The sequence below is a fragment of the Hipposideros armiger genome, unplaced genomic scaffold, assembly GCF_001890085.2.
Source record: "Hipposideros armiger isolate ML-2016 unplaced genomic scaffold, ASM189008v1 scaffold_904, whole genome shotgun sequence".
NCBI classification, from domain to species: Eukaryota; Metazoa; Chordata; class Mammalia; order Chiroptera; family Hipposideridae; genus Hipposideros; species Hipposideros armiger.
Genome location: NW_017732254.1, coordinates 507,204 through 519,109, shown reverse-complemented (window position 1 = coordinate 519,109; position 11,906 = coordinate 507,204). Strand labels below are relative to the sequence as shown.

Genomic DNA, 11,906 nt, shown 5'->3' with positions numbered 1-11,906 from the left:
ACTCGTGTTGTGTGTGTACGTAATAGCTGGTCACTCTTCAGAATCTTCCTTCACGTTTGGTTGTCACATCTGTGTATAAAGGCTTCTAGGAATAACCTCTACATACTTCCCTAACTAAAGCATCCTCTGCTCAACTATACCCCAGTGTTTGAAATAATTAGGAAAAATACTCAGCAAACATATGTGGTGTGGTTTTGTAGGCACTGAATACACAGCAGTGAACATGGCTCCACTCCCTCTGTTCTTATGGAGTCTGCACGCCAGTGGTGGAGATACGCAACAAGCAAATAAACTAGAGGATTCAAGTGGTGCTTTGAAGAAAAAGAAAGAGAGGGACAAGTCTTTTCTAGGTGAACAGGGACCCGTGGTTGCATTCTCCCTGGGGATATTTGCTGAGTCTGAGAAAGAGGTGAGAGAAAGACCAAGCTTGGCATAAGCAGGAGGACGGCGGGGATCAGGAGAAACCAGAAGAGTTTTCAATGGCTCTGTGGACTAGAGTCACAGATTGTCAACACAGAGCTAGTTCTTCCCAGCCAATGACTCCCCCCCAGGTCTATGCTGAGTGTGCAGTGGCACAGGAAGCTGGAAATTGTCTGGATGTCAGGGAGACATCATTCCAGTTGTGCGGTACTTAGATCTGAAAGTCCTATAGCAGAGGGTATTAGGAATACATACAAGTTATATCTCCTGGCAGGAGAACTGCAGTAAAACGTGAACTGAAATTAAAGTTTTAGACCAGCCCAACTCCTAATTAGATCGAAGTGATTAGTCCCTTATCCTATCAGCCTGATGGATGAAAAGGTTTGTCCTCCCTGGAAAAAAGCAATATATACTCCAGTCTCTATGTCAGGCATATGATAAAATACAATACATATGAAGAAGCAGAAACTCATGACCCATAATCAGAGATAAACAGTGACAGAAACAGAACTATAAATGACCCAGATGTTAGAATTTGCAATCAAGGATTTTCATGTAGCTATCATGAACATGTTAAAGAAATGAGAGGAAAAGATTTTTCAAAAGGATGAAAAGAAGGAGCATTTCAACAGAGAATGGAATCTCTGAAAAATAATCTAAAGGTACCTTCTAGAATGAAAAAACACGGTATCTAAAATAATTCACTAGGTAGGATTTACAGTGCACTGGACAACTCAGAAGAAATGATCAATGAACTCAAATACAAGTCAAGAGAAATTACTCAAAATGAATCATAAAGAGAAAAATAAGTAAATAAATAATACAGAACAGACTGTGAGAGACATGTGGACATCATAAAATTGTTTAAAATCCATTTAAATTGGAATTCCAGAAAGAGAGAAAATGTGGCAGGATAAATATTTTGAAGAGAATTTTTGAAAACTGATAAGAGATCAAACTATAGATAGGAAAAGTTCAGAGAACTCCAAACAGGATGAACGCAAAGAAAACCACAGCAGCACAAATCAGAGTCAAACTTTGGAAATAAAGATAAAGATAAAATCATAAAAGCAGCCTAAAGAAAATTATATTCAGAGAAACAATGGTCAAAATAACAGTTGATTTCTTATAAGAAACAATGGATGGTAAAATATATTGGAATGACATGTTAAAGATGCATCTTCAAAAGAATAACATCTTAAGTCACACATATGTTAGAGACGATTAGGCCAGCTTTCCTATATTCAACAAATGTCAGGGCACCTAGCAGAAACCACAATCCCCTTCCTTAAATATGTTACATATATCTATCTATTGGTGATTCTATTCTTTATTACATATTTTGCTAGTTTACCTGGCTAGAAATCAGGCTCCAGCTAAACTCTATGGAACCCCTCTTGCATAAGGAGTTACATATTTTGGGAATTCCACAATTTATTCTTGAGGTCCCCCAAAACTTTTTGGTAGATGCTTATTATGCCCACAATTCTATATGATCTATATATGGAGTTTATCAAACATATTTAGAACAGACATGAAAGTATTTGATCTAGAAAAATTATATGTCAGTCTCAAAAGGCAAATAGTATTAAAAGTAAAGCAAATAATTCATTTAGGCTCACTTCACTGTCTTGCCTCAGTCAGCAATCACAAGATTTAGAACTGATTAGAAATACTACCTACTCCAGTTAAGAATCACATATTTTCCTTTACTGCTCCCTTTTTACTCTCCTCACTCCTAAAGAATATTCGCATTTGAAAAAACTGATTCTCCATAAAATGAGCTAAAACAAAGATTGCTATAACACATTACCTCCTTTCTGAATTTCACTCCATCGGAACTGATGGCGTCTCACAACAGAGAAAACAGAATCATATCCTTCTTCTCGAATCAGTTCCACAACTTTTTGAAGGTCAGCAGGATGTAAACATGGAGAAGTAGCTTGAATATTTCCTACAATGTCAACCTCTTAAAAAGACAAAACAAATGAAAAGGACATCAAAATAAAGTTCTTTGCAAGCAAGTAATACAAAGAGCTTTAAGGCAAATGTTAAAAAAGTCTTTTGAAATGATAAGCGAGTTGGAAATTAAAATAAAAATTTGAATAAACTATTAAACTCATACCATTGTGATAATTAAGAAATTCTACGATGGCATCTAATGAGGTAGAGCTGTCTTTTGAAACTTCAGAACTTCTCCGATGAACTTGTGCACCAAATTGTTTGGCCACATTCTCAATTTCATCATGGTCTGTTGAAACCCACACACTATGTAGATTTTAAAAATAAATAAAAAAGCCAAATCACTAAAAGAAATCATTAAAGATAAAAAGGAGCTATGAAACCCAAAAATGCAGCTTACATAATATTAAAATAGTTTTCATACGATCAAAATGTTAGATCTGAAAGTACTGTAAAATTTAAAAAATTACGAAGTATTTTGTATATAGACCATATTTTTAACACCTAAATAAAAAATGTCCTAGATGTATTTATATTTACCATATATTTATACTATATAGTTATTTACATAAATATTATTTATGTAGCTCTAGATATAGTTTTATAAAATAGGAAAGGATACTTGATATTTTTAAGGCTACTGGTATATTAAGCAAAACAGTAGTGCTAGAAGTTCCAATTGAAAGGAAGTAATGAAGAGCTTGCTTCTTATTCCCCACCCACATCCAAAATACCTTATAAAGTATTTCATTTAATGTACTTGCTAAGAAAAAACTGGACTTGGCTTAGCCCAACCATGAAGCTAAGAGAGTTTCAAGCTTAGAAGAGACTAAAGGTCCAAGTCTGGGATCAAAACAACAAAAATACTCAACTTTTTTTTATATGCCAATTAACAGTGGATATATGAATATTTGAACACAGTGGAGTTACAGCCATTGATAACAATTAGAGACATGGAGAATGTGACTTTATTCGCTCAGGAAAGTTTAGCTTAACAGCTCTATTACCTGCAGTTAACAGACTTGCCTATTTATATTTTAAGTGAATGATGACTAAAAGTAAACTGCTATTCTGGGAGGTGTTCAGTAGTCTCTACTGAAATTAAATTTCCTGAACCTTTACAAATTCCCACTGCTAGAAGCAGAAGATTTGACTATTACTCTAGCCACAATGTTTTAATAATGTTACACAAAGATAACTTAATGACTTAGTTTTTAGCATATGCATATATTTTTCTTCTATCCCCTTCATTCAAGTAATTTATTTCAATTAGTTTATTAGTAATTTATTTCCATCCCGAGGGAAAGAGGAACTACATGTTTCAAATGTCTACACTTAATTGCCAAGAGTGAAAAGAAAGTAAAGAAGATTTTCTGACATCTCTGTATTTCATTTATTAATTTAATTTCATTTATTCCCTTTAATATATGCAGAAGGAGGATTTAAATCTAGAGGTAAAGTCCATACCTCCCTCCACCCCCTAATTTTTTTCTAAGGAATCCTAGTAAATAAGATGAGCCACTGGCTACGGGTCAGATATGCGTCTCCTATCTACGCATGTCACTCTGTGCAACACAGAACGTTAGGAGCCTCCCTCTTCCTCCAGCTCGAAATCTGAAATAATTTGAGGACAGGTTTTTCACTGAAGAAATGTCACAGTCAAAGGTATATAACAAAGTAAACGAGCAGTGAAAACCTAATGAATTTTTTAAAGAGACGGTGTAGGGAGGGTGGTTAGATGGTAATATAGTAAAAAATGAACAGCAAAAGCGAAAAAGATGGGTTTTTGACATCTAATTTACATCACTAATTGAAATAAATGACTGAAGCCATTTACTTTATTATTCTGATCTTTATGGTATGAAAATAACACCACAGGATTCAGTGATCTTTTTGAAACGCTTAAAAGATAAAGAACAGAGGTTTTACAAGAGGTTTCTTTGTTTTTCCTCCTTTCCTCCCTTTTGCCATTCATTCATTCTTGCATTAATGGAACATTTATGAGTGCCTATTCTGTTTCAGGCACTAGTCTGGACACTGGGGATATAGACCGTTTTCTTGAGAAACTCCTGGCCTATCGTAGAGACAGAGGCCAGCCCAGTACCATGATTCCCTTTAAGCCGTTTCGGAAAGAGAGGTAAGGAAGCAGTAACTAACCCTTCTATAATGCCTTACCTTTTACAAATTGTTTTTATAGTGCCTGATGTATAACAGCTGCTCAATACATATGTATTGAATAAAACAGTAAATGGTTAAGAGCATGGGCTGTGAAACAGGGGTTCAAATCCTGGTTCTACCACATGCTAGCTAGCTATATGACCCTATCCAAAATGCATAATTTCCCAAAGCCTCAATTTTCCATATAATAGAGGTGATAATAGTAATTACCTCATATGGTTATGAGGATTAAATATAAACCACAATACAGAATAAACATTTAACAAATGTTCACTGTTCAAAATAAATAGAAACGGTAAGAAAGAAACAACTACATGGTCTCATTTAATCCTTACACTTAGTTGGGAGGAAAACTTAAATTCTGCTTTCAGACCTTCAAAGGTCCAAATGTCTAATTTGTATGTATTATGTAAGGCAACGACACTCGGAATATGAAAATAGCATCACATATGTACACTTAAAATACAATGATTATCATCTATTAAAGGGTCTAAGTAGGTAGATAATTTTCCTTTGGGTTAGGGGAATCAGATGAGCAAAAGAGAAGGAATGAGCAAGTGAACAAACAGGTCTAATAAGATTTAAAATCAAATAGAGTAAATGTCCAAGTCTAATCCCAATGGCTATTTAGCCTCAAATGAAGTCATATATATCTAACAGGATCAACAGGAGTATCAACCATGGTGCCTATGAAAGTTATTTCAAATCATAAACTGCCTTCTTAAGGATAACACAGCATAGGCCTTTCATTAGTCATAAATCCACACCCTAGAAATGTTTTTCACAAGTATGTTAGACAACATTTAAAAAATCAATTTGTTCTGAGGTTTACTTATATAGCACTGCACCACCATTGAAAATCAAGCTCTTACAAACTCAGCTCTAACAATAACTTCTTACTAAATGAAAATTAAATTATGTCAGCATTTTTCTTGACTGCTAACTATCCAAGTTAGTAACCTTTATTGGTAGCTTCGATTCTTAGGAGGCCATAAAAATATGCAATCGAGTCAAATCATGACTTTGAACAAAATCTCCAAAGTACATTCTAACCCTGAAAAACACAAATCAGACAGATTTCCTTAATTTCCTTTCTAGGGTACACATTTGTTGAAGAAAAAAGTAGAGTGGGAGAGGCAGGAAAGCTGCCTCAAATTCTGATGGCCGCTTCAGAATAAATAAGTCAATTAAATTCAAACCAACACATTTTAATTGAGGTTCTGATACATAAAGCATACAAAAGTGAGGAAGATAGTGCCTGCTTACAAGAAGCTTTCTACCTAGTAGAGCAGGGGACATCCCAGGTCAAATCTGGCCTCCCAAAGATGTTAGCATTAAAAAGGAATTTGAAGATGACAACTTACCTGTTTTACAGGTAAGGAAAAAGGAAACGGTGGCCCATGAAAGACATGAAGATTGTAAAAAACCTTCAATACAAGGGGAAAATGTCAAGGATAGGTCACACACTATATGCCAGGCACTATTCTGAGGGCTGTATACACTTTAACTCAATTCCCTCAGCAGGCCTATGAGACAGACACTTAAGTCCATTTTGTAGATGATGAAATTGAGGCACAGCGACATTGACTTACCCAAAGTTACACAGTACATCTGTATACTTTGACTCCAGGGTCTATGATCTTTCCTCCCAGCATTGTGCATGCACAAAAGGTATAAACGACACTGCTATACACGGGAAAACAAAGGTACAATTACTTCCCACTGACGGGGTCAGCAAAAAATTCATGGAGGAAGTAGTGCTGTTCCCTTCTATTTTTTGAGTTACACTTTCCAGATCCCTAGAAAGGATGCCAGCTAGCAAGCAGCTACGTGACTTGTACAGTAAAATTGCATTATTAGATAATATTGTAAGTTAGAAAAGGGAGAGTTAGGAACATTATGATCACTTTGCTAGTAAGGAAAATACTGGTTTTATTTCTTCTAATTACTACTATTGGCACAGTGACAGATACTATAGGTGGTTCAAAATCTTTTATAAAACATCATCCCTATCATCAAGGAGTTAATACTCTTGTATTAACTACAAGATGTATTAAATAAAACTGGCACAGAAAAAGTTAATACAGTACTCAAGTTGTTTATTCTTTCATGGCTTTTTAATAAATGCCTTTTAATAAATGGAAACAGAAAAATCATTGTTTAATATATACATTTATTTTCCAATCATCTCACAGCAAAATCTCCAATGTCTGCTGAAATGGCTTTTATTGGGTTTTGACTTCCAGCATCTAGTCCCCCTTTTAGTAACTGCACTCCAAATTTTCTATTGATGATCCTGTCATTGCTTCATTACTGGCTCCAAGAGTTGAGGATGGGGCTAAACCATACCAATACAAGAACCATGTTCTAGCCACAGTGACAGGTTCAGGGATGAGCAGGGGACCCGATACCACCTAATGAGACTTTTGTTAAAGCTGCAAAGAGGACAGCTTTTTGACTAGACTTAAACCTGGTAGGATATGAGGAATAGTGTCAAGGATAAACAAAGCCAGACACTGGTTATAGCTGTAAGGACAGGTTGTATTCGTTGACTACTGCAACAGGGAAAAGAATCCAGCATGAACTGAACTCAAATTCTCCAAAACAAGGCTGGGCTGTGCTAAGGGAAAGGCATTGAGGGCTGTTAAAGGGGGTATGTCTATGTGACTAGACCATCTGAGTTTGTTAACTAGCGCTTATCCAGGGGAGAAACAAACTTCTAACTCTAGACAGGAGGCAGGGTGCAAGTTGAAGCAAGGCGCCTGTACCCTCCCCTAGGGACTGGGAAGGAGAGTGAGTTAACTCCCAGATGTTTGCATTTCAGGGATAGCTCTCAGGTCCTTGAGAAAAGTTTGGGTGGTAAATTTAGGTCTCCAAGAGCAGAGAAGGGATTTATAATTGCAAACTTTTTAAAGTAACTTGTAAGAGGGGGCTCGGGGCTATCTGCCAGAACAAATTGGGCTTTCTCAGGCAGGCATTTTTAAGGGAGGCTGGGAGCATCCAAAGAACATAAACTGAAGCTGTTAGAAACCATGCTAGAGTTTGAGTACAAAGGTTTGGACAGAGTCGGTATGTGTGGGAAGTTCTACAGTTCTCAGCACAGCCACCTCAATACCTAGAAGAACCAAGAAATAGATGCTGGCACCATCACCTTTATTTTTATTAAAAATATATATTACCACCTGATAAGTATACTTTGTATATTGTCTGTCTCTTCCTATTATTAATGCAAGCTCCATGACATTAGATTGACCCTAATGCTACTGCTGTAACCTCTGGTTAAGGACATAGAACAGTACCTGTCACATAGTAGGTGGTCAATAAATATTTGCTGAATAAAATCATTTTTTGAGCTTGAATTTGATGGTACTTCAAACAAGCCTTACCTTTTTTTGTTGTTGTTGTTAAGCCAGTTTGAAAGGGTCTTCCTCACCCTTTTGGTATGCAACCAAAGAGTTGTAAATGAGTTTTGCTCTCTTTCTATGACTTTGTTTTCTAGTTCATTGCACCAAAAAAAAAAAGACTTTACTACATCACTGCTGCCTGGGTGCACCTTCTCTCAGTCCTTATTTTTTCAGTGTATACCCCATGTAAGGAGGTAAAAATCTCCAATAGTCTGGGCTTCACAAGGAAAGAACCGTGTCACATTCATTGTGGTATTCCCTTGGATGTGTACAGCAGAAATTAGGGCTCAGTAAATGTTTACTGCATTGAACCAAATCCCCAAGTGTTTCCCTATCTTTCCTTTGCACACTTCCTGTTGCATTAGTGTTATCTTCTGGGTGCCAGCTCCTAGTTACCTCGCTCTGCCTGGGCTTCCTTTGGATTAAAACGTTGAAGAAATTACTCAATTTTTATTCTGGTATCTCCTTTTTAAACAAAATTGGGTAAATGAAAATCAATTACCCATATATTAACGGACGTAACTAACATGTTTCAAAAATAACCATCTCTTTAAAAACCAAAACCACAAAATCAAAGGGTGAAAATAATTTACTTTCCACAAAAACAAATTCACATATAACTAGGGCAACGTTCCGAACTGTAAAATACAATTCTTGGCACAGAATTCTGTCCCCTTTCTTTTATGAATGACATCAGCCTGTAACTCCTAACCATTATGGCATATGGCAATGTCTCTATATGATGCACAATTAAAACTGTCCTTAGGGCGGCCCAGGTTCCAAAAGTATGATAAAACCATTGACAAGCATATAAACAGCCAGCTGTATGTACCCTTTCCCACCGTCTCCCACACTATAAATGTAGGGAGCTCTAGATTGTGCTGACTCACAGGCAGATTGCTTTGAGTATTTTTCAAAGGTCAGTAAAAGATCTCCAAGCTGAGCTCGAAACTGGAAAGCCTTCACACCCCGCTCCATTAATAAGCCTGATACCTTCCTCATCGATCAGCACCAAGCGGTTATCGGACGCCGATTAACAGTAAAACCCCAATGGCCTCTGTCTAACAGAGTTCACGTATTATCGCAGACGTTTCACTGGAGTGGCCTCCTTTCCCCTGTTAAGTCGAGGGCTGCGGGGACGGCGGAGAAGAGAAAAATTTCCCCTTTACGGGTGGCATTCTCAAGGACAGCAACAGGAACTGTCCCAGGTCATGACTATTAGCAGCTACTGAACAAGGAAGAAGCTGCAGCCTGTCCTCCCCGAGCTCTCAGCTGGGGCCCAGACACCCCGGATCTTGCACACCCCTTCCAGGAGCGAAAGCCCCAGGAGCCCCAGCTTTTCCCACCGCCCGACTCCCACTCCAGACCCCCGCCCAGGCCGCGCTGCCCACTCGCACATGCGCACCTCTGGAAGACCCCCGAGTCCAGGGCCGCACGCAGGACCCAGCCAATGAGCGGGACCCCCGCCAGGTGCTTAATGTTCTTCAGGGGGATGCCTTTGCTGCCGCCGCGCGCCAGAATTAGGGCCGCCAGGTGCGGGGGCTTCTCCACACCTCTGCCCTGGCTGCCGCGGGAGTTGCGCTGCAGCTTCGGCGGTCGGCCCCGTGACGGCCGCCCCCGCGGGTTGGAGACGGAGGTGGCGGCCCCCTTCTCCACCGAATCCATCTTCCTCCCACGCCTTCTCCCCAGCTTCTCCACATCCGGGAGCTCTTCTTTCGCCACCTCAGCTCGGCACCGCCGGATCTCCCCGCCTCAACGCTCGCCGGGGCGGCCGTTCCTAGCCCCGCCCCCGCCCCGCCCCGCCCCCTATCGCGCGGCACGCCGGGAATTGTAGTCCGCGGCCGCCTCGCCGGGGTCCTTTAGGCCGAGTAGTCTCTGACAGGGCGTCCTCAAACCCAAGCCAAGCAGTGAGAGTCCAGAGATGACTTGAAGGAAGTGGACCTTCTGGGGGTGCTTGATATGGTACGGAGATTCTAAAATAGGCAACAGAGGTTATTGATCTTTTGCTGAAGAACTTCCCCACTTACAAATTATAGTGGGTTTTCCACTGCATACCCTGATGCACCCTAACACAAATCAATTTTATATCTAAAAATTATATTTTGAACGTATATCTTTCTGCCAGGCTCATGACTCATTATTTCCAAGAGATTACCTCATTCGAATGACCAGCAGTCACCTTCAATTCAACATTTTGAAAAACTCAGCTCTCCATATAGGGCTCAAACTGCTTCTACCACTGCATTTTCTATCAACATCACCAAACCACCTAGCGGCAAAAACTTGGAATCAACCTTGACAATCCCTCTCTAGTGTAGTAAACACTGTGTGTGTGTGTGTGTGTGTGTGTGTGTGTGTGTGTGTGTGTGTGTGTGTGTGTGTGTGTGTTGTCTGCTGAAAATCATCTCCTTTTAGAAATTGTTTCCTCTCTTACCTGGTGAGGCTTCCACTCACATCCTCCGCATTGTAGTGGTTGGTGGGTGTGTGACCCAAGTTGGTCAATCTAAGTATCTCACCTTCCTGAATATAGCTGAGGTCAGGCCTATGACCAAGCAGAGTCCATTGGAGTCCTTCCCACAGACTCTGGGAAAGATAGGACCTTTCTCTTGCTGGAGTTTTGGGTACTAAGGGCCCTATATACCTGAATATACAGAGCAGGATGAAGGAAGGAGGTGGGGGATTTGCTTTTTAGAAATGGGCTGGCAAACTGATGTTCACACCAAAGAAAGCAGGGCCAAGACATGCAGAGAGAAAAGAGAAGGCCTCGATGGCATTATTTAAACCTCTTGATCCTGCCAAGAGGTTCAAACACACACACACACACACACACACACACACACACACACACACCTCTTTTTTATACATTTTTGGGGAAGATATCACTGACCTAGCATTTTGTCCCTCACTACATTTGCAAGCCTGTATTTAGAAGTAGAGAATCTCCTTTTCTTTCTTAGGTGTGGGCTAATATATCCAGAAAGAATGAAAAGTAGTGGTATTGCTGTCCCTTCTCAAGGGTGAGAAGGCCTTTGTGCTTCTCAGATCTTGTCCTTTTCTGAAAGATACAGAATAAGCGTTTAGTGCTTTGGGTCAAAGGACAGGCACTGGAAACTTCATATCTCTTTGCTTGTGAAGTAGCTGATGGCCCCGCCCTTCCTGGGGCTGGTTCTAGGAGAAACTGCTCTGCTCTTGAATACAGGGTAGGATGGCTGAAAACAGATATCAGTGCAGTGCCTGAAGAAGGGGACCAGACTCCAAAAACATACCAGCACTACAGGTCAAGTGGTCCATTTACCCCCTTTGAATAGGACTTTTGCAGTTATTGTACTTCAGAGACACCAACACTGATTTTTTTTGGTAACCATGTGAGGAGGACATCTACTGCTTCTTACATACCAAAAACTCTTTTCTCCTTTCCACCCCAATGACAATCTTAGATCCCACTAATAATACAGTTGTCATTGTCCGCAGTAATTTTCTAAAGGCTCATAAAAACTCTAAAGGGCCCACAAAACCTAAGTGGTTTGACTTCTGTGGCACACTGGTGTCCTCCAAGCTGGGGACAGAGCAAGTGGCACCACTATTACTTATCAAAAGAGATTACAGCAATTTGTGTAAATGCCATGAGGCTGTGGACTCCTCCAGGAAAGGGACTGTTCCTTCCTTGTGATGACATCCAGAACAATGTGTGGGGCACAGTATGTACTCAGTAAATGTCAGTGAACTGCATTTCATATTACTTTTCCAGTCTCTTCCCACACACACTTTTATATATAATAGTTGCAACCTTATGATAATGAAGCATTTTCTATTCTTTGTATCATTAAAGTACGATTTGGTTAGTCCTGACAACTGGCTGTTTCCATCTTGAGAAAGAGGTAGAGGGAGAGAGGGAGAGCCAGAGTGGGAGGAGGTGGAAAGAGAGAGAGACAGAGAGACAGA

At 39.7% G+C, this 11,906-nt stretch overlaps 1 protein-coding gene across 1 annotated transcript in view; it reads right to left on the bottom strand.

Annotated features, from left to right (window-relative positions):
• Positions 1 to 9,727, bottom strand: part of CMAS (cytidine monophosphate N-acetylneuraminic acid synthetase) — a 19,402-nt gene extending 9,675 nt beyond the window's left edge. Inside the window, 3 exon segments of the mRNA XM_019630366.1 lie at positions 2,226 to 2,389; positions 2,546 to 2,688; positions 9,370 to 9,727. Of these exon segments, the coding sequence (XP_019485911.1) occupies positions 2,226 to 2,389; positions 2,546 to 2,688; positions 9,370 to 9,629 (567 nt within the window). The 5' untranslated portion in view covers positions 9,630 to 9,727.
• Between the last annotated feature and the right edge of the window lie 2,179 nt (positions 9,728 to 11,906).